The sequence below is a fragment of the Ascaphus truei genome, chromosome 7 (genome assembly GCF_040206685.1).
Source record: "Ascaphus truei isolate aAscTru1 chromosome 7, aAscTru1.hap1, whole genome shotgun sequence".
Lineage (NCBI taxonomy): Eukaryota > Metazoa > Chordata > Amphibia > Anura > Ascaphidae > Ascaphus > Ascaphus truei.
This window is the reverse complement of record NC_134489.1, coordinates 111269927-111293208: the sequence shown is the minus strand read 5'-3', so window position 1 is coordinate 111293208 and position 23282 is coordinate 111269927. Positions and strand designations below refer to the sequence as shown.

Here is a 23282-nt window from a genome sequence, read left to right as displayed (position 1 = left end):
TGGGGGGAGCCTGTGTGAGACGTGTGGGGGTGGGAGCCTGTGTGAGACGTGTGGGGGTGGGAGCCTGTGTGAGACGTGTGGGGGTGGGAGCCTGTGTGAGACGTGTGGATGGGGGGAGCCTGTGTGAGACATGTGGATGGAGGGAGCCTGTGTGAGACGTGTGGATGGTGGGAGCCTGTGTGAGACGTGTGGATGGTGGGAGCCTGTGTGAGACGTGTGGATGGGGGGAGCCTGTGTGAGATGTGTGGGGGTGGGAGCTTGTGTGAGGCGTGTGGATGGTGGGAGCCTGTGTGAGACGTGTAGATGGGGGGAGCCTCTGTGAGACGTGTGGATGGTGGGAGCCTGTGTGAGACGTGTGGATGGGGGGAGCCTGTGTGAGACGTGTGGATGGGGGGAGCCTGTGTGAGACGTGTGGATGGTGGGAGCCTGTGTGAGACGTGTGGATGGTGGGAGCCTGTGTGAGATGTGTGTGGGGGTGGGAGCCTGTGTGAGACGTGTGGATGGTGGGAGCCTGTGTGAGACGTGTGGGGGTGGGAGCCTGTGTGAGACGTGTGGGGGTGGGAGCCTGTGTGAGATGTGTGGGGGTGGGAGCCTGTGTGAGACGTGTGGATGGTGGGAGCCTGTGTGAGACGTGTGGATGGTGGGAGCCTGTGTGAGACGTGTGGATGGTGGGAGCCTGTGTGAGACGTGTGGATGGTGGGAGCCTGTGTGAGACGTGTGGATGGTGGGAGCCTGTGTGAGACGTGTGGATGGTGGGAGCCTGTGTGAGACGTGTGGGGGTGGGAGCCTGTGGGAGACGTGTGGGGGTGGGAGCCTGTGTGAGACGTGTGGGGGTGGGAGCCTGTGTGAGACGTGTGGATGGTGGGAGCCTGTGTGAGACGTGTGGATGGTGGTAGCCTGTGTGAGATGTGTGTGGGGGTGGGAGCCTGTGTGAGACGTGTGGGGGTGGGAGCCTGTGTGAGACGTGTGGATGGTGGGAGCCTGTGTGAGACGTGTGGATGGGGGGAGCCTGTGTGAGACGTGTGGGGGTGGGAGCCTGTGTGAGACGTGTGGATGGTGGGAGCCTGTGTGAGACGTGTGGATGGGGGGAGCCTCTGTGAGACGTGTGGATGGTGGGAGCCTGTGTGAGACCTGTGGATGGGGGGAGCCTGTGTGAGACGTGTGGATGGTGGGAGCCTGTGTGAGACGTGTGGATGGGGGGAGCCTGTGTGAGACGTGTGGATGGGGGGAGCCTGTGTGAGACGTGTGGATGGTGGGAGCCTGTGTGAGATTTGTGTGGGGGTGGGAGCCTGTGTGAGACGTGTGGATGGTGGGAGCCTGTGTGAGACGTGTGGGGGTGGGAGCCTGTGTGAGACGTGTGGGGGTGGGAGCCTGTGTGAGACGTGTGGGGGTGGGAGCCTGTGTGAGACGTGTGGATGGTGGGAGCCTGTGTGAGACGTGTGGATGGTGGGAGCCTGTGTGAGACGTGTGGATGGTGGGAGCCTGTGTGAGACGTGTGGATGGTGGGAGCCTGTGTGAGACGTGTGGATGGTGGAAGCCTGTGTGAGACGTGTGGATGGTGGGAGCCTGTGTGAGACGTGTGGGGGTGGGAGCCTGTGGGAGACGTGTGGGGGTGGGAGCCTGTGTGAGACGTGTGGGGGTGGGAGCCTGTGTGAGACGTGTGGATGGTGGGAGCCTGTGTGAGACGTGTGGATGGTGGAGCCTGTGTGAGATGTGTGTGGGGGTGGCCTGTGTGAGACATGTGGGGGTGGGAGCCTGTGTGAGACGTGTGGGGGTGGGAGCCTGTGTGAGACGTGTGGATGGTGAGAGCCTGTGTGAGACGTGTGGGGGCGGGAGCCTGTTTGAGACGTGTGGATGGGGGGAGCCTGTGTGAGGCGTGTGGATGGGGGGAGCCTGTGTGAGACGTGTGGGGGTGGGAGCCTGTGTGAGACGTGTGGATGGGGGGAGCCTGTGTGAGACGTGTGGATGGGGGGAGCCTGTGTGAGACGTGTGGGGGTGGGAGCCTGTGTGAGACGTGTGGATGGGGGGAGCCTTTGTGAGACGTGTGGATGGGGGGAGCCTGTGTGAGACGTGTGGATGGTGGGAGCCTGTGTGAGACGTGTGGATGGGGGGAGCCTCTGTGAGACGTGTGGATGGGGGGAGCCTGTGTGAGACGTGTGGATGGTGGGAGCCTGTGTGAGACGTGTGGATGGGGGGAGCCTGTGTGAGACGTGTGGATGGGGGGAGCCTGTGTGAGACGTGTGGATGGTGGGAGCCTGTGTGAGACGTGTCGATGGGGGGAGCCTGTGTGAGACGTGTGGGGGTGGGAGCCTGTGTGAGACGTGTGGGGGTGGGAGCCTGTGTGAGACGTGTGGGGGTGGGAGCCTGTGTGAGACGTGTGGATGGGGGGAGCCTGTGTGAGACGTGTGGATGGGGGGAGCCTGTGTGAGACATGTGGATGGAGGGAGCCTGTGTGAGACGTGTGGATGGTGGGAGCCTGTGTGAGACGTGTGGATGGTGGGAGCCTGTGTGAGATGTGTGGATGGGGGGAGCCTGTGTGAGATGTGTGGGGGTGGGAGCTTGTGTGAGGCGTGTGGATGGTGGGAGCCTGTGTGAGACGTGTGGATGGGGGGAGCCTCTGTGAGACGTGTGGATGGTGGGAGCCTGTGTGAGACGTGTGGATGGGGGGAGCCTGTGTGAGACGTGTGGATGGGGGGAGCCTGTGTGAGACGTGTGGATGGTGGGAGCCTGTGTGAGACGTGTGGATGGTGGGAGCCTGTGTGAGATGTGTGTGGGGGTGGGAGCCTGTGTGAGACGTGTGGATGGTGGGAGCCTGTGTGAGACGTGTGGGGGTGGGAGCCTGTGTGAGACGTGTGGGGGTGGGAGCCTGTGTGAGATGTGTGGGGGTGGGAGCCTGTGTGAGACGTGTGGATGGTGGGAGCCTGTGTGAGACGTGTGGATGGTGGGAGCCTGTGTGAGACGTGTGGATGGTGGGAGCCTGTGTGAGACGTGTGGATGGTGGGAGCCTGTGTGAGACGTGTGGATGGTGGGAGCCTGTGTGAGACGTGTGGATGGTGGGAGCCTGTGTGAGACGTGTGGGGGTGGGAGCCTGTGGGAGACGTGTGGGGGTGGGAGCCTGTGTGAGACGTGTGGGGGTGGGAGCCTGTGTGAGACGTGTGGATGGTGGGAGCCTGTGTGAGACGTGTGGATGGTGGTAGCCTGTGTGAGATGTGTGTGGGGGTGGGAGCCTGTGTGAGACGTGTGGGGGTGGGAGCCTGTGTGAGACGTGTGGATGGTGGGAGCCTGTGTGAGACGTGTGGATGGGGGGAGCCTGTGTGAGATGTGTGGGGGTGGGAGCCTGTGTGAGACGTGTGGATGGTGGGAGCCTGTGTGAGACGTGTGGATGGGGGGAGCCTCTGTGAGACGTGTGGATGGTGGGAGCCTGTGTGAGACCTGTGGATGGGGGGAGCCTGTGTGAGACGTGTGGATGGTGGGAGCCTGTGTGAGACGTGTGGATGGGGGGAACCTGTGTGAGACGTGTGGATGGGGGGAGCCTGTGTGAGACGTGTGGATGGTGGGAGCCTGTGTGAGATTTGTGTGGGGGTGGGAGCCTGTGTGAGACGTGTGGATGGTGGGAGCCTGTGTGAGACGTGTGGGGGTGGGAGCCTGTGTGAGACGTGTGGGGGTGGGAGCCTGTGTGAGACGTGTGGGGGTGGGAGCCTGTGTGAGACGTGTGGATGGTGGGAGCCTGTGTAAGACGTGTGGATGGTGGGAGCCTGTGTGAGACGTGTGGATGGTGGGAGCCTGTGTGAGACGTGTGGATGGTGGGAGCCTGTGTGAGACGTGTGGATGGTGGAAGCCTGTGTGAGACGTGTGGATGGTGGGAGCCTGTGTGAGACGTGTGGGGGTGGGAGCCTGTGGGAGACGTGTGGGGGTGGGAGCCTGTGTGACACGTGTGGGGGTGGGAGCCTGTGTGAGACGTGTGGATGGTGGGAGCCTGTGTGAGACGTGTGGATGGTGGAGCCTGTGTGAGATGTGTGTGGGGGTGGCCTGTGTGAGACATGTGGGGGTGGGAGCCTGTGTGAGACGTGTGGGGGTGGGAGCCTGTGTGAGACGTGTGGATGGTGAGAGCCTGTGTGAGACGTGTGGGGGCGGGAGCCTGTTTGAGACGTGTGGATGGGGGGAGCCTGTGTGAGGCGTGTGGATGGGGGGAGCCTGTGTGAGACGTGTGGGGGTGGGAGCCTGTGTGAGACGTGTGGATGGGGGTAGCCTGTGTGAGACGTGTGGATGGGGGGAGCCTGTGTGAGACGTGTGGGGGTGGGAGCCTGTGTGAGACGTGTGGATGGGGGGAGCCTGTGTGAGACGTGTGGATGGGGGGAGTCTGTGTGAGACGTGTGGATGGGGGGAGCCTGTGTGAGACGTGTGGATGGGGGAGCCTGTGTGAGACGTGTGGGGTTGGGAGCCTGTGTGAGACGTGTGGGAGTGGGAGCCTATGTGAGATGTGTGGATGGGGGGAGCCTGTGTGAGACGTGTGGGGGCGGGAGCTTGTGTGAGACATGTGGGGGTGGGAGCCTGTGTGAGACGTGTGGGGGTGGGAGCCTGTGTGAGACGTGTGGATGGGGGGAGCCTGTGTGAGACGTGTGGGGGTGGGAGCCTGTGTGAGACGTGTGGATGGGGGGAGCCTGTGTGAGACGTGTGGATGGGGGGAGCCTGTGTGAGACGTGTGGATGGGGGGAGCCTGCGTGAGACGTGTGGCTGGTGGGAGCCTGTGTGAGACGTGTGGATAGTGGGAGCCTGTGTGAGACGTGTGGATGGGGGGAGCCTGTGTGAGACGTGTGGATGGGGGGAGCCTGTGTGAGACGTGTGGATGGGGGGAGCCTGTGTGAGACATGTGGGGGTGGGAGCCTGTGTGAGACGTGTGGGGGTGGGAGCCTGTGTGAGACGTGTGGATGGGGGGAGCCTGTGTGAGACGTGTGGGGGTGGGAGCCTGTGTGAGACGTGTGGATGGGGGGAGCCTGTGTGAGATGTTTGGGGGTGGGAGCTTGTGTGAGACATGTGGGGTTGGGAGCCTGTGTGAGACGTGTGGGAGTGGGAGCCTATGTGAGATGTGTGGATGGGGGGAGCCTGTGTGAGACGTGTGGGGGCGGGAGCTTGTGTGAGACATGTGGGGGTGGGAGCCTGTGTGAGACGTGTGGGGGTGGGAGCCTGTGTGAGACGTGTGGATGGGGGGAGCCTGTGTGAGACGTGTGGGGGTGGGAGCCTGTGTGAGACGTGTGGATGGGGGGAGCCTGTGTGAGATGTTTGGGGGTGGGAGCCTGTGTGAGACGTGTGGATGGGGGGAGCCTGTGTGAGACGTGTGGATGGGGGGAGCCTGTGTGAGACGTGTGGATGGGGGGAGCCTGTGTGAGACGTGTGGCTGGTGGGAGCCTGTGTGAGACGTGTGGATAGTGGGAGCCTGTGTGAGACGTGTGGATGGGGGGAGCCTGTGTGAGACGTGTGGATGGTGGGAGCCTGTGTGAAACATGTGGATGGGGGGAGCGTGTGTGAGATGTGGGGGTTGGGAGCCTGTGTGAGACGTGTGGATGGTGGGAGCCTGTGTGAGACGTGTGGATGGGGGGAGCCTCTGTGAGACGTGTGGATGGTGGGAGCCTGTGTGAGACCTGTGGATGGGGGGAGCCTGTGTGAGACGTGTGGATGGTGGGAGCCTGTGTGAGACGTGTGGATGGGGGGAGCCTGTGTGAGACGTGTGGATGGGGGGAGCCTGTGTGAGACGTGTGGATGGTGGGGGCCTGTGTGAGACGTGTGGATGGTGGGAGCCTGTGTGAGATGTGTGTGGGGGTGGGAGCCTGTGTGAGACGTGTGGATGGTGGGAGCCTGTGTGAGACGTGTGGGGGTGGGAGCCTGTGTGAGACGTGTGGGGGTGGGAGCCTGTGTGAGACGTGTGGGGGTGGGAGCCTGTGTGAGACGTGTGGATGGTGGGAGCCTGTGTGAGACGTGTGGATGGTGGGAGCCTGTGTGAGACGTGTGGATGGTGGGAGCCTGTGTGAGACGTGTGGATGGTGGGAGCCTGTGTGAGACGTGTGGATGGTGGGAGCCTGTGTGAGACGTGTGGATGGTGGGAGCCTGTGTGAGACGTGTGGGGGTGGGAGCCTGTGGGAGACGTGTGGGGGTGGGAGCCTGTGCGAGACGTGTGGGGGTGGGAGCCTGTGGGAGACGTGTGGATGGTGGGAGCCTGTGTGAGACGTGTGGATGGTGGTAGCCTGTGTGAGATGTGTGTGGGGGTGGGAGCCTGTGTGAGACGTGTGGGGGTGGGAGCCTGTGTGAGACGTGTGGATGGTGGGAGCCTGTGTGAGACGTGTGGGGGCGGGAGCCTGTGTGAGACGTGTGGATGGGGGGAGCCTGTGTGAGGCGTGTGGATGGGGGGAGCCTGTGTGAGACGTGTGGATGGTGGGAGCCTGTGTGAGACGTGTGGATGGTGGGAGCCTGTGTGAGATGTGTGGGGGTGGGAGCCTGTGTGAGACGTGTGGGGGTGGGAGCCTGTGTGAGACGTGTGGGGGTGGGAGCCTGTGGGAGACGTGTGGATGGTGGGAGCCTGTGTGAGACGTGTGGATGGTGGTAGCCTGTGTGAGATGTGTATGGGGGTGGGAGCCTGTGTGAGACGTGTGGGGGTGGGAGCCTGTGTGAGACGTGTGGATGGTGGGGGCCTGTGTGAGACGTGTGGGGGCGGGAGCCTGTGTGAGACGTGTGGATGGGGGGAGCCTGTGTGAGGCGTGTGGATGGGGGGAGCCTGTGTGAGACGTGTGGGGGTGGGAGCCTGTGTGAGACGTGTGGATGTGGGGAGCCTGTGTGAGACGTGTGGATGGGGGGAGCCTGTGTGAGACGTGTGGATGGGGGGAGCCTGTGTGAGACGTGTGGATGGGGGGAGTCTGTGTGAGACGTGTGGATGGGGGGAGGCTGTGTGAGACGTGTGGATGTGGGAGCCTGTGTGAGACATGTGGGGTTGGGAGCCTGTGTGAGATGTGTGGATGGGGGGAGCCTGTGTGAGACGTGTGGGGGTGGGAGCCTATGTGAGACGTGTGGATGGGGGGAGCCTGTGTGAGATGTGTGGGGGTGGGAGCCTGTGTGAGACGTGTGGATGGGGGGAGCCTGTGTGAGATGTTTGGGGGTGGGAGTCTGTGTGAGACGTGTGGATGGGGGGAGCCTGTGTGAGACGTGTGGATGGGGGGAGCCTGTGTGAGACGTGTGGATGGGGGGAGCCTGTGTGAGACGTGTGGATGGGGGGAGCCTGTGTGAGACATGTGGATGTTGGGAGCCTGTGTGAGATGTGTGTGGGGGTGGGAGCCTGTGTGAGACGTGTGGATGGAGGGAGCCTGTGTGAGACGTGTGGATGGGGGGAGCCTGTGTGAGACGTGTGGATGGGGGGAGCCTGTGTGAGACGTGTGGATGGCGGGAGCCTGTGTCAGACGTGTGGATGGCGGGAGCCTGTGTGAGACGTGTGGATGGCGGGAGCTTGTGTGAGACGTGTGAATGGCGGGAGCCTGTGTGAGACGTGTGGATGGGGGGAGCCTGTGTGAGACGTGTGGGGTTGTGAGCCTTTGTGAGACGTGTGGGAGTGGGAGCCTATGTGAGATGTGTGGATGGGCGGAGCCTGTGTGAGACGTGTGGGGGCGGGAGCCTGTGTGAGACATGTGGGGGTGGGAGCCTGTGTGAGACGTGTGGGGGTGGGAGCCTATGTGAGACGTGTGGATTGGGGGAGCCTGTGTGAGACGTGTGGGGGTGGGAGCCTGTGTGAGACGTGTGGATGGGGGGAGCCTGTGTGAGTTGTTCGGGGGTGGGAGTCTGTGTGAGACGTGTGGATGGGGGGAGCCTGTGTGAGACGTGTGGATGGGGGGAGCCTGTGTGAGACGTGTGGATGGGGGGAGCCTGTGTGAGACATGTGGATGGTGGGAGCCTGTGTGAGATGTGTGTGGGAGCCTGTGTGAGACGTGTGGATGGTGGGAGCCTGTATGAGACGTGTGGATGGGGGGAGCCTGTGTGAGACGTGTGGATGGGGGGGAGCCTGTGTGAGACATGTGGATGGTGGAGCCTTTGTGAGACGTGTGGATGGTGGGAACCTGTGTGAAACGTGTGGATGGTCGGAGCCTGTGTGAGACGTGTGGATGGTGGGAGCCTGTGTGGGGGTGGGAGCCTGTGTGAGACGTGTGGGGGTGGGAGCCTGTGTGAGACGTGTGGGGGTGGGAGCCTGTATGAGACGTGTTGATGCCTGTGTGAGACGTGTGGTTGGTGGGAGCCTGTGTGAGACGTGTGGATTGTCGGAGCCAGTGTGAGACGTGTGGATGGGGGGAGCCTGTGTGAGACGTGTGGATGGTGGGAGCCTGTGTGAGATTTGTGTGGGGGTGGGAGCCTGTGTGAGACGTGTGGATGGTGGGAGCCTGTGTGAGACGTGTGGATGGGGGGAGCCTGTGTGAGACGTGTGGATGGGGGGAGCCTGTGTGAGACGTGTGGGGGTGGGAGCCTGTGTGAGACGTGTGGGGGTGGGAGCCTGTGTGAGACGTGTGGGGGTGGGAGCCTGTGTGAGACGTGTGGATGGTGGGAGCCTGTGTGGGGGTGGGAGCCTGTGTGGGGGTGGGAGCCTGTGTGAGACGTGTGGGGGTGGGAGCCTGTGTGAGACGTGACTGGACACCCTGACTGCTTTCCGTAATCAGTGGCCCTTCTCCCCAGACGTGGACGAATGCCTGTGGAACCCCTGCCCAGCCCAGGCCTCCTGCACTAACACTAAGGGCTCGTTCAGCTGCCGGTGCCTCCTGGGGTACGTCCTGAAGAAAGGAACTGGCTGCGTTCTGGGTAAAGAAAAAAACAACAACGTGGATATTAAGAGAGAGAAGAGTTTGCTGAATGTGATCTACATATATATTATATATATATATACATATATACAGTACCAATATCCACGTTCACACGGCGGCTATAACCTTCTCCAGTCCCAGAAACACACCTTACACCCGGGACATTGTAACATGTTACACGGTCACCCCGGACATTGTAACATGTTACACGGTCACCCCGGACATTGTAACATGTTACACGGTCACCCCGGACATTGTAACATGTTACACGGTCACCCCGGACATTGTAACATGTTACACGGTTAAGCCGGACATTGTAACGTGTTACACGGTCACCCCGGGACATTGTATGTTACACGGTCACCCCGGGACATTGTAACGTGTTACACGGTCACCCTGGGACATTGTAACGTGTTACACGGTCACCCCGGGACATTGTAACGTGTTACACTGTCACCCCGGGACATTGTAACGTGTCACACGGTCACCCCGGGACATTGTAACGTGTTACACGGTCACCCCGGGACATTGTAACGTGTTACACGGTCACCCCGGGACATTGTAACGTGTTACACGGTCACCCCGGGACATTGTAACGTGTTACACGGTCACCCCGGGACATTGTAACGTGTCACACGGTCACCCCGGGACAATGTAACATGTTACACGGTCACCCCGGGACATTGTAACATGTTACACGGTCACCCCGGGACATTGTAACGTGTCACACAGTCACCCCGGGACATTGTAACGTGTTACACGGTCACCCCGGGACATTGTAACGTGTTACACGGTCACCCCGGGACATTGTAACGTGTTACACGGTCACCCCGGGACATTGTAGCGTGTTACACGGTCACCCCGGGACATTGTAACGTGTTACAATGTCACCCCGGGACATTGTAACGTGTTACACGTTCACCCCGGGACATTGTAACGTGTACGGGACATTGTAGCATGTTACACGGTTACCCCGGGACTTTGTAACGTGTTACACGGTCACCCCGGGACATTGTAACGTGTCACACGGTCACCCCGGGACTTTGTAACGTGTTACACGGTCACCCCGGGACATTGTAACGTGTCACACGGTCACCCCGGGACATTGTAACGTGTACGGGACATTGTAGCATGTTACACGGTCACCCTGGGACATTGTAACATGTTACACGGTTACCCCGGGACTTTGTAACGTGTTACACGGTCACCCCGGGACATTGTAACGTGTTACACGGTCACCCCGGGACATTGTAACGTGTTACACGGTCACCCCGGGACATTGTAACGTGTACGGGACATTGTAGCGTGTTACACGGTCACCCCGGGACATTGTAACGTGTCACACGGTCACCCCGGGACATTGTAACGTGTTACACGGTCACCCCGGGACTTTATAACGTGTTACACGGTCACCCCGGGACATTGTAACGTGTTACACGGTCACCCCGGGACATTGTAACGTGTCACACGGTCACCCCGGGACATTGTATGTTACACGGTCACCCCGGGACATTGTAACGTGTTACACGGTCACCCCAGGACATTGTAACATGTTACACGGTCACCCCGGGACATTGTAACGTGTCACACGGTCACCCCGGGACATTGTAACGTGTTACACGGTCACCCCGGGACATTGTAACGTGTTACACGGTCACCCCGGGACATTGTAACGTGTTACACGGTCACCCCGGGACATTGTAACGTGTTACACGGTCACCCCGGGACATTGTAACATGTTACACGGTCACCCGGGACATTGTAACATGTTACACGGTCACCCCGGGACATTGTAACGTGTTACACGGTCACCCCGGGACATTGTAACGTGTTATACGGTCACCCCAGGACATTGTAACATGTTACACGGTCACCCCGGGACATTGTAACGTGTCACACGGTCACCCTGGGACATTGTAACGTGTTATACGGTCACCCCGGGACATTGTAACATGTTACACGGTCACCCCGGGACATTGTAACGTGTTACACGGTCACCCCGGGACATTGTAACGTGTTACACGGTCACCCCGGGACATTGTAACGTGTTACACGGTCACCCCGGGACATTGTAACGTGTTACACGGTCACCCGGGACATTGTAACGTGTTACACGGTCACCCCGGGACATTGTAACGTGTTACACGGTCACCCCGGGACATTGTAACGTGTTACACGGTCACCCCGGGACATTGTTACATGTTACACGGTCACCCCGGGACATTGTAACGTGTTACACGGTCACCCCGGGACATTGTAACGTGTTACACGGTCACCCCGGGACATTGTAACATGTTACACGGTCACCCCGGGACATTGTAACATGTTACACGGTCACCCTGCGACATTGTAACATGTTACACGGTCACCCCGGGACATTGTTACATGTTACACGGTCACCCCGGGACATTGTAACGTGTTACACGGTCACCCTGGGACATTGTTACATGTTACACGGTCACCCCGGGACATTGTAACGTGTTACACGGTCACCCCGGGACATTGTAACGTGTACGGGACATTGTAGCGTGTTACACGGTCACCCCGGGACATTGTAACGTGTACGGGACATTGTAGCGTGTTACACGGTCACCCCGGGACATTGTAACGTGTCACACGGTCACCCCGGGACATTGTAACGTGTTACACGGTCACCCCGGGACATTGTAACGTGTTACACGGTCACCCCGGGACATTGTAACGTGTTACACGGTCACCCCGGGACATTGTAACGTGTACGGGACATTGTAGCATGTTACACGGTCACCCCGGGACATTGTAACGTGTACGGGACATTGTAACGTGTTACACGGTCACCCCGGGACATTGTAACGTGTCACACGGTCACCCCGGGACATTGTATGTTACACGGTCACCCCGGGACATTGTAACGTGTTATACGGTTACCCCGGGACATTGTAACGTGTTACACGGTCACCCCGGGACATTGTAGCATGTTACACGGTCACCCCGGGACATTGTAACATGTTACACGGTCACCCCGGGACATTGTAACGTGTCACACGGTCACCCCGGGACATTGTAACGTGTCACACGGTCACCCCGGGACATTGTAACGTGTCACACGGTCACCCCGGGACATTGTAACGTGTTACACGGTCACCCCGGGACATTGTAACATGTTACACGGTCACCCCGGGACATTGTAACGTGTTACACGGTCACCCCGGGACATTGTAACGTGTTACACGGTCACCCCGGGACATTGTAACGTGTTACACGGTCACCCCGGGACATTGTAACATGTTACACGGTCACCCGGGACATTGTAACATGTTACACGGTCACCCCGGGACATTGTAACGTGTTACACGGTCACCCCGAGACATTGTAACGTGTTACACGGTCACCCCGGGACATTGTTACATGTTACACGGTCACCCCGGGACATTGTAACGTGTTACACGGTCACCCCGGGACATTGTAAAGTGTTACACGGTCACCCCGGGACATTGTTACATGTTACACGGTCACCCCGGGACATTGTAACGTGTTACACGGTCACCCCGGGACATTGTAACATGTTACACGGTCACCCCGGGACATTGTAACGTGTTACACGGTCACCCCGGGACATTGTAACGTGTTACACGGTCACCCCGGGACATTGTAACATGTTACACGGTCACCCCGGGACATTGTAACATGTTACACGGTCACCCCGCGACATTGTAACATGTTACACGGTCACCCCGGGACATTGTAACATGTTACACGGTCACCCCGCGACATTGTAACATGTTACACGGTCACCCCGGGACATTGTTACATGTTACACGGTCACCCCGGGACATTGTAACGTGTTACACGGTCACCCCGGGACATTGTAATGTGTTACACGGTCACCCCGGACATTGTAACGTGTTACACGGTCACCCCGGGACATTGTAACGTGTTACACGGTCACCACGGACATTGTAACGTGTTACACGGTCACCCCGGACATTGTAACGTGTTACACGGTCACCCCGGGACATTGTAACATGTTACACAGTCACCCCGGACATTGTAACGTGTTACACGGTCACCCCGGACATTGTAGCATGTTACACGGTCACCCCGGGACATTGTAACGTGTTACACGGTCACCCGGGACATTGTAACGTGTCACACGGTCACCCCGGGACATTGTAACGTGTTACACGGTCACCCCAGGACATTGTAACGTGTTACACGGTCACCCCGGGACATTGTAACGTGTTACACGGTCACCCCGGGACATTGTAACGTGTTACACGGTCACCCCGGACATTGTAACGTGTTACACGGTCACCCCGGGACATTGTAACGTGTTACACGGTCACCCGGGACATTGTAACGTGTCACACGGTCACCCCGGGACATTGTAACATGTTACACGGTCACCCCGGGACATTGTAACGTGTTACACGGTCACCCCGGGACATTGTAGCGTGTTACACGGTCACCCCGGGACATTGTAACGTGTACGGGACATTGTAGCGTGTTACACGGTCACCCCGGGACATTGTAACGTGTCACACGGTCACCCCGGGACATTGTAACGTGTTACACGGTCACCCCGGGACATTGTAACGTGTTACACGGTCACCCCGGGACATTGTAACGTGTTACACGGTCACCCCGGGACATTGTAACGTGTACGGGACATTGTAGCATGATACACGGTCACCCCGGGACATTGTAACGTGTACGGGACATTGTAACGTGTTACACGGTCACCCCGGGACATTGTAACGTGTCACACGGTCATCCCGGGACATTGTATGTTACACGGTCACCCCGGGACATTGTAACGTGTTATACGGTTACCCCGGGACATTGTAACGTGTTACACGGTCACCCCGGGACATTGTAGCATGTTACACGGTCACCCCGGGACATTGTAACATGTTACACGGTCACCCCGGGACATTGTAACGTGTCACACGGTAACCCCGGGACTTTGTAACGTGTCACACGGTCACCCCGGGACATTGTAACGTGTCACACGGTCACCCTGGGACATTGTAACGTGTTACACGGTCACCCCGGGACATTGTAACATGTTACACGGTCACCCCGGGACATTGTAACGTGTTACACGGTCACCCCGGGACATTGTAACGTGTTACACGGTCACCCCGGGACATTGTAACGTGTTACACGGTCACCCCGGGACATTGTAACATGTTACACGGTCACCCGGGACATTGTAACATGTTACACGGTCACCCCGGGACATTGTAACGTGTTACACGGTCACCCCGGGACATTGTAACGTGTTACACGGTCACCCCGGGACATTGTTACATGTTACACGGTCACCCCGGGACATTGTAACGTGTTACACGGTCACCCCGGGACATTGTAACGTGTTACATGGTCACCCCGGGACATTGTTACATGTTACACGGTCACCCCGGGACATTGTAACGTGTTACACGGTCACCCCGGGACATTGTAACATGTTACACGGTCACCCCGCGACATTGTAACATGTTACACGGTCACCCCGGGACATTGTAACATGTTACACGGTCACCCCGCGACATTGTAACATGTTACACGGTCACCCCGGGACATTGTTACATGTTACACGGTCACCCCGGGACATTGTAACGTGTTACACGGTCACCCCGGGACATTGTAACGTGTTACACGGTCACCCCGGACATTGTAACGTGTTACAAGGTCACCCCGGGACATTGTAACGTGTTACACGGTCACCCCGGACATTGTAACGTGTTACACGGTCACCCCGGACATTGTAACGTGTTACACGGTCACCCCGGGACATTGTAACATGTTACACAGTCACCCCGGACATTGTAACGTGTTACACGGTCACCCCGGACATTGTAGCATGTTACACGGTCACCCCGGGACATTGTAACGTGTTACACGGTCACCCGGGACATTGTAACGTGTCACACGGTCACCCCGGGACATTGTAACGTGTTACACGGTCACCCCGGGACATTGTAACGTGTTACACGGTCACCCCGGGACATTGTAACGTGTTACACGGTCACCCCGGGACATTGTAACGTGTTACACGGTCACCCCGGACATTGTAACGTGTTACACGGTCACCCCGGGACATTGTAACGTGTTACACGGTCACCCGGGACATTGTAACGTGTCACACGGTCACCCCGGGACATTGTAACGTGTTACACGGTCACCCCGGGACATTGTAACGTGTTACACGGTCACCCCGGGACATTGTAGCGTGTTACACGGTCACCCCGGGACATTGTAACGTGTTACACGGTCACCCCGGGACATTGTAACATGTTACACGGTTACCCCGGGACATTGTAACGTGTTACACGGTCACCCCGGGACATTGTAACGTGTTACACGGTCACCCCGGGACATTGTAACGTGTCACACGGTCACCCCGGGACATTGTAACGTGTCACACGGTCACCCCGGGACATTGTAACGTGTCACACGGTCACCCCGGGACATTGTAATGTGTCACACGGTCACCCCGGGACATTGTAACGTGTCACACGGTCACCCCGGGACATTGTAACGTGTTACACGGTCACCCCGGGACATTGTTACATGTTACACGGTCACCCCGGGACATTGTAACGTGTTACACGGTCACCCCGGGACATTGTAACGTGTCACACGGTCACCCCGGGACATTGTAACGTGTTACACGGTCACCCCGGGACATTGTAACGTGTTACACGGTCACCCCGGGACATTGTAACGTGTTACACGGTCACCCCGGGACATTGTAACGTGTTACACGGTCACCCCGGGACATTGTAACGTGTTACACGGTCACCCACCCCGGGACATTGTAACGTGTTACACGGTCACCCCGGGACTTTGTAACGTGTTACACGGTCACCCCGGGACATTGTAACGTGTTACACGGTCACCCCGGGACTTTGTAACGTGTTACACGGTCACCCCGGGACATTGTAACGTGTCACACGGTCACCCCGGGACATTGTAACGTGTTACACGGTCACCCCGGGACATTGTAGCGTGTTACACGGTCACCCCGGGACATTGTAACGTGTCACACTGTCACCCCGGGACATTGTAACGTGTTACACGGTCACCCCGGGACATTGTAACGTGTTACACGGTCACCCCGGGACATTGTAACGTGTTACACGGTCACCCCGGGACTTTGTAACGTGTTACACGGTCACCCCGGGACATTGTAACGTGTTACACGGTCACCCGGGACATTGTAACGTGTCACACGGTCACCCCGGGACATTGTAACGTGTTACACGGTCACCCCGGGACATTGTAACGTGTTACACGGTCACCCCGGGACATTGTAACGTGTTACACGGTCACCCCGGGACATTGTAACGTGTTACACGGTCACCCCGGACATTGTAACGTGTTACACGGTCACCCCGGGACATTGTAACGTGTTACACGGTCACCCGGGACATTGTAACGTGTCACACGGTCACCCCGGGACATTGTAACGTGTTACACGGTCACCCCGGGACATTGTAACGTGTTACACGGTCACCCCGGGACATTGTAGCGTGTTACACGGTCACCCCGGGACATTGTAACGTGTTACACGGTCACCCCGGGACATTGTAACATGTTACACGGTTACCCCGGGACATTGTAACGTGTTACACGGTCACCCCGGGACATTGTAACGTGTTACACGGTCACCCCGGGACATTGTAACGTGTCACACGGTCACCCCGGGACATTGTAACGTGTCACACGGTCACCCCGGGACATTGTAACGTGTCACACGGTCACCCCGGGACATTGTAACGTGTTACACGGTCACCCCGGGACATTGTTACGTGTTACACGGTCACCCCGGGACATTGTAACGTGTTACACGGTCACCCCGGGACATTGTAACGTGTCACACGGTCACCCCGGGACATTGTAACGTGTTACACGGTCACCCCGGGACATTGTAACGTGTTACACGGTCACCCCGGGACATTGTAACGTGTTACATGGTCACCCCGGGACATTGTAACGTGTTACACGGTCACCCACCCCGGGACATTGTAACGTGTTACACGGTCACCCCGGGACTTTGTAACGTGTTACACGGTCACCCCGGGACATTGTAACGTGTTACACGGTCACCCCGGGACTTTGTAACGTGTTACACGGTCACCCCGGGACATTGTAACGTGTCACACGGTCACCCCGGGACATTGTAACGTGTTACACGGTCACCCCGGGACTTTGTAGCGTGTTACACGGTCACCCCGGGACATTGTAACGTGTCACACTGTCACCCCGGGACATTGTAACGTGTTACACGGTCATCCCGGGACATTGTAACGTGTTACACGGTCACCCCGGGACATTGTAACATGTTACACGGTCACCCCGGGACTTTGTAACGTGTTACACGGTCACCCCGGGACATTGTAACCTGTTACACGGTCACCCCGGGACATTGTAACGTGTTACACGGTCACCCCGTAAAGTATGTATAATCTCCCCTCCTGTATGGATACCCCCCATTTATATGTATACTCCCCTCCTGTATGTATTCTCCCCTCCTGTATGTATACCCCCCCTCCTATATGTATACCGCCCCCCTCCTGTATGTATAACCCCCCTCCTGTATGTATACCCCCCTCCTGTATGTATACTCCCCTCCTGTATGTATACCCTCCCTCCTGTATGTATACCCCCCTCCTGTATGTATACACCCCCTTTGTATGTATACCCCCCCCTGTATGTATACCCCCCTTCTGTATGTATACCCCCCTCCTGTATGTATACCCCCCTCCTGTATGTATACCCCCCTCCTGTATGTATACCCCCTCCTATATGTATACCCCCTCCCTCCTGTATGTATACCTCCCCTCCTGTATGTATACCCCCCTCCTGTATGTATTCCCCCCTCCTGTATGTATACCTCCCCTCCTGTATGTATACCCCCCTTCTGTATGTATACCTCCCATCCTGTATGTATACCCCCCCGTGTATGTATTCCCCCTCCTGTATGTATACCTCCCCTCCTGTATGTATACCTCCCCTCCTGTATGTATACCCCCCTTCTGTATGTATACCTCCCCTCCTGTATGTATACCCCCCCCTTTGTATGTATACCCCCTCCTGTATGTATACCCCCCTCCTGTATGTATACCCCCCTCCTGTATGTATACCCCCCTCCTGTATGTATACCCCCCCTCCTGTATGTATACCCCCCTCCTGTATGTATACCCCCCTCCTGTATGTATACCCCCTCTCCTGTATGTATACCCCCCTCCTGTATGTATACCCCCCTCCTGTATGTATTTATTCAACAGTTGACTTCACTTTTTTTCTTTTTAGTGAGAACTTTCCTTGGTCACATTAAAGTACCAAGAAGCTTCTTAAACAGCACCAGCGGAAAATACACCGAGTTATATCAGATTGAAGATGAAATTGTGCGCATGGTGAGTATGGGTGTGCATGGTGAGTATGGGTGTGCATGGTGAGTATGTGAGTGCATGGTGAGTATGGGTGTGCATGGTGAGTATGTGTGTGCATGGTGAGTATGGGTGTGCATGGTGAGTATGGGTGTGCATGGTGAGTATGGGTGTGCATGGTGAGTATGTGAGTGCATGGTGAGTATGTGAGTGCATGGTGAGTATGGGTGTGCATGGTGAGTATGGGTGTGCATGGTGAGTATGGGTGTGCATGGTGAGTATGGGTGTGCATGGTGAGTATGGGTGTGCATGGTGAGTATGGGTGTGCATGGTGAGTATGGGTGTGCATGGTGAGTATGTGTGTGCATGGTGAGTATGTGAGTGCATGGTGAGTATGTGAGTGCATGGTGAGTATGGGTGTGCATGGTGAGTATGTGTGTACATGGTGAGTATGGGTGTGCATGGTGAGTTTGGGTGTGCATGGTGAGTATGGGTGTGCATGGTGAGTATGGGTGTGCATGGTGAGTATGGGTGTGCATGGTGAGTATGGGTGTGCATGGTGAGTATGGGTGTGCATGGTGAGTATGGGTGTGCATGGTCAGTATGGGTGTGCATGGTCAGTATGGGTGTGCATGGTGAGTATGGGTGTGCATGGTGAGTATGGGTGTGCATGGTGAATATGGGTGTGCATGGTGAGTATGGGTGTGCATGGTGAGTATGTCAGTGCATGGTGAGTATGTGAGTGCATGATGAGTATGTGTGTGCATGATGAGTATGTGTGTGCATGGTGAGTATGTGTGTGCATGGTGAGTATGGGTGTGCATGGTGAGTATGTGTGTACATGGTGAGTATGGGTGTGCATGGTGAGTATGGGTGTGCATGGTGAGTATGGGTGTGCATGGTGAGTATGGGTGTGCATGGTGAGTATGTGAGTGCATGGTGAGTATGTGTGTGCATGGTGAGTATGTGTGTGCATGGTGAGTATGGGTGTGCATGGTGAGTATGGGTGTGCATGGTGAGTATGGGTGTGCGTGGTGAGTATGTGAGTGCATGGTGAGTATGTGAGTGCATGATGAGTATGTGTGTGCATGGTGAGTATGTGTGTGCATGGTGAGTATGGGTGTGCATGGTGAGTACGGGTGTGCATGGTGAGTACGGGTGTGCATGGTGAGTACGGGTGTGCATGGTGAGTACGGGTGTGCATGGTGAGTACGGGTGTGCATGGTGAGTACGGGTGTGCATGGTGAGTACGGGTGTGCATGGTCAGTATCGGTGTGCATGGTCAGTATCGGTGTGCATGGTGAGTATGTGTGTGCATGGTGAGTATGGGTGTGCATGGTGAGTATGGGTGTGCATGGTGAGTATGGGTGTGCATGGTGAGTATGGGTGTGCATGGTGAGTATGTGAGTGCATGGTGAGTATGTGAGTGCATGATGAGTATGTGTGAGCATGGTGAGTATGTGTGTGCATGGTGAGTATGGGTGTGCATGGTGAGTATCGGTGTGCATGGTGAGTATGGGTGTGCATGGTGAGTATGTGTGTGCATGGTGAGTATGGGTGTGCATGGTGAGTATGGGTGTGCATGGTGAGTATGGGTGTGCATGGTGAGTATGGGTGTGCATGGTGAGTATGGGTGTGCATGGTGAGTATGGGTGTGCATGGTGAGTATGTGAGTGCATGGTGAGTATGTGTGTGCATGGTGAGTATGTGTGTACATGGTGAGTATGGGTGTGCATGGTGAGTATGGGTGTGCATGGTGAGTATGGGTGTGCATGGTGAGTATGGGTGTGCATGGTCAGTATCGGTGTGCATGGTCAGTATGGGTGTGCATGGTGAGTATGGGTGTGCATGGTGAGTATGGGTGTGCATGGTGAATATGGGTGTGCATGGTGAGTATGGGTGTGCATGGTGAGTATGTGAGTGCATGGTGAGTATGTGAGTGCATGATGAGTATGTGTGTGCATGGTGAGTATGTGTGTGCATGGTGAGTATGGGTGTGCATGGTGAGTATGTGTGTACATGGTGAGTATGGGTGTGCATGGTGAGTATGGGTGTGCATGGTGAGTATGGGTGTGCATGGTGAGTATGGGTGTGCATGGTGAGTATGTGAGTGCATGGTGAGTATGTGTGTGCATGGTGAGTATGTGTGTGCATGGTGAGTATGGGTGTGCATGGTGAGTATGGGTGTGCATGGTGAGTATGGGTGTGCGTGGTGAGTATGTGAGTGCATGGTGAGTATGTGAGTGCATGATGAGTATGTGTGTGCATGGTGAGTATGTGTGTGCATGGTGAGTACGGGTGTGCATGGTGAGTACGGGTGTGCATGGTGAGTACGGGTGTGCATGGTGAGTACGGGTGTGCATGGTGAGTACGGGTGTGCATGGTGAGTACGGGTGTGCATGGTGAGTACGGGTGTGCATGGTCAGTATCGGTGTGCATGGTCAGTATCGGTGTGCATGGTGAGTATGTGTGTGCATGGTGAGTATGGGTGTGCATGGTGAGTATGGGTGTGCATGGTGAGTATGGGTGTGCATGGTGAGTATGGGTGTGCATGGTGAGTATGTGAGTGCATGGTGAGTATGTGAGTGCATGATGAGTATGTGTGAGCATGGTGAGTATGTGTGTGCATGGTGAGTATGGGTGTGCATGGTGAGTATGTGTGTGCATGGTGAGTATGGGTGTGCATGGTGAGTATGTGTGTGCATGGTGAGTATGGGTGTGCATGGTGAGTATGGGTGTGCATGGTGAGTATGGGTGTGCATGGTGCGTATGGGTGTGCATGGTGAGTATGGGTGTGCATGGTGAGTATGGGTGTGCATGGTGAGTATGTGAGTGCATGGTGAGTATGTGTGTGCATGGTGAGTATGTGTGTACATGGTGAGTATGGGTGTGCATGGTGAGTATGGGTGTGCATGGTGAGTATGGGTGTGCATGGTGAGTATGGGTGTGCATGGTGAGTATGGGTGTGCATGGTGAGTATGGGTGTGCATGGTGAGTATGTGAGTGCATGGTGAGTATGTGAGTGCATGGTGAGTATGTGTGAGCATGGTGAGTATGTGTGTGCATGGTGAGTATGGGTGTGCATGGTGAGTATGGGTGTGCATGGTGAGTATGTGTGTACATGGTGAGTATGGGTGTGCATGGTGAGTATGGGTGTGCATGGTGAGTATGGGTGTGCATGGTGAGTATGGGTGTGCATGGTGAGTATGGGTGTGCATGGTCAGTATCGGTGTGCATGGTGAGTATGGGTGTGCATGGTGAGTATGGGTGTGCATGGTGAGTATGGGTGTGCATGGTGAGTATGGGTGTGCATGGTGAGTATGGGTGTGCATGGTGAGTATGTGAGTGCATGGTGAGTATGTGAGTGCATGATGAGTATGTGTGTGCATGGTGAGTATGTGTGTGCATGGTGAGTATGGGTGTGCATGGTGAGTATGGGTGTGCATGGTGAGTATGGGTGTGCATGGTGAGTATGGGTGTGCATGGTGAGTATGGGTGTGCATGGTGAGTATGTGAGTGCATGGTGAGTATGTGTGTGCATGGTGAGTATGTGTGTGCATGGTGAGTATGGGTGTGCATGGTGAGTATGGGTGTGCATGGTGAGTATGGGTGTGCATGGTGAGTATGGGTGTGCATGGTGAGTATGTGAGTGCATGGTGAGTGTGTGAGTGCATGGTGAGTATGTGTGTGCATGGTGAGTATGTGTGTACATGGTGAGTACGGGTGTGCATGGTGAGTACGGGTGTGCATGGTGAGTACGGGTGTGCATGGTGAGTACGGGTGTGCATGGTGAGTACGGGTGTGCATGGTGAGTACGGGTGTGCATGGTGAGTACGGGTGTGCATGGTGAGTATGGGTGTGCATGGTGAGTATGTGAGTGCATGGTGAGTATGGGTGTGCATGGTGAGTATGGGTGTGCATTGTGCATGGTGAGTATGGGTGTGCATGGTGAGTATGGGTGTGCATGGTGAGTATGTGAGTGCATGGTGAGTATGTGAGTGCATGATGAGTATGTGTGTGCATGGTGAGTATGTGTGTACATGGTGAGTATGGGTGTGCATGGTGAGTACGGGTGTGCATGGTGAGTATGGGTGTGCATGGTGAGTACGGGTGTGCATGGTGAGTACGGGTGTGCATGGTGAGTACGGGTGTGCATGGTGAGTACGGGTGTGCATGGTGAGTATGGGTGTGCATGGTGAGTATGTGTGTATGGTGAGTATGTGTGTGCATGGTGAGTATGGGTGTGCATGGTGAGTATGGGTGTGCATGGTGAGTATGGGTGTTCATGGTGAGTATGGATGTGCATGGTGAGTACGGGTGTGCATGGTGAGTACGGGTGTGCATGGTGAGTACGGGTGTGCATGGTCAGTATCGGTGTGCATGGTCAGTATCGGTGTGCATGGTGAGTATGTGTGTATGGTGAGTATGGGTGTGCATGGTGAGTATGGGTGTGCATGGTGAGTATGGGTGTGCATGGTGAGTATGTGTGTGCATGGTGAGTATGTGTGTGCATGGTGAGTATGGGTGTGCATGGTGAGTATGGGTGTGCATGGTGAGTATGGGTGTGCATGTTGAGTATGGGTGTGCATGTTGAGTATGGGTGTGCATGGTGAGTATGTGAGTGCATGGTGAGTATGTGAGTGCATGGTGAGTACGTGTGTGCATGGTGAGTACGTGTGTACATGGTGAGTACGGGTGTGCATGGTGAGTACGGGTGTGCATGGTGAGTACGGGTGTGCATGGTGAGTACGGGTGTGCATGGTGAGTACGGGTGTGCATGGTGAGTATGGGTGTGCATGGTGAGTATGTGAGTGCATGGTGAGTATGTGTGTGCATGGTGAGTATGGGTGTGCATGGTGAGTATGGGTGTGCATGGTGAGTATGGGTGTGCATGGTGAGTATGGGTGTGCATGGTGAGTATGGGTGTGCATGGTGAGTATGGGTGTGCATGGTGAGTATGGGTGTGCATGGTGAGTATGTGAGTGCATGGTGAGTATGTGAGTGCATGATGAGTATGTGTGTGCATGGTGAGTATGTGTGTACGGGTGTGCATGGTAAGTATGGGTGTGCATGGTCAGTA

At 56.4% G+C, this 23282-nt stretch overlaps 1 protein-coding gene across 2 annotated transcripts in view; it reads left to right on the top strand.

The window, feature by feature from the left end:
• HEG1 (heart development protein with EGF like domains 1) overlaps positions 1 to 23282 on the top strand; it is a 160336-nt gene that overhangs the window by 65753 nt on the left and 71301 nt on the right. Inside the window, exons 4-5 of one of the 2 annotated variants that reach the window (XM_075609900.1) lie at positions 8701 to 8823; positions 18126 to 18229. In XM_075609900.1, coding sequence (XP_075466015.1) covers positions 8701 to 8823; positions 18126 to 18229 — 227 coding nt within the window. The remainder of the gene's footprint in view (positions 1 to 8700; positions 8824 to 18125; positions 18230 to 23282) is intronic. The other variant, XR_012802766.1, reaches the window with a different exon arrangement.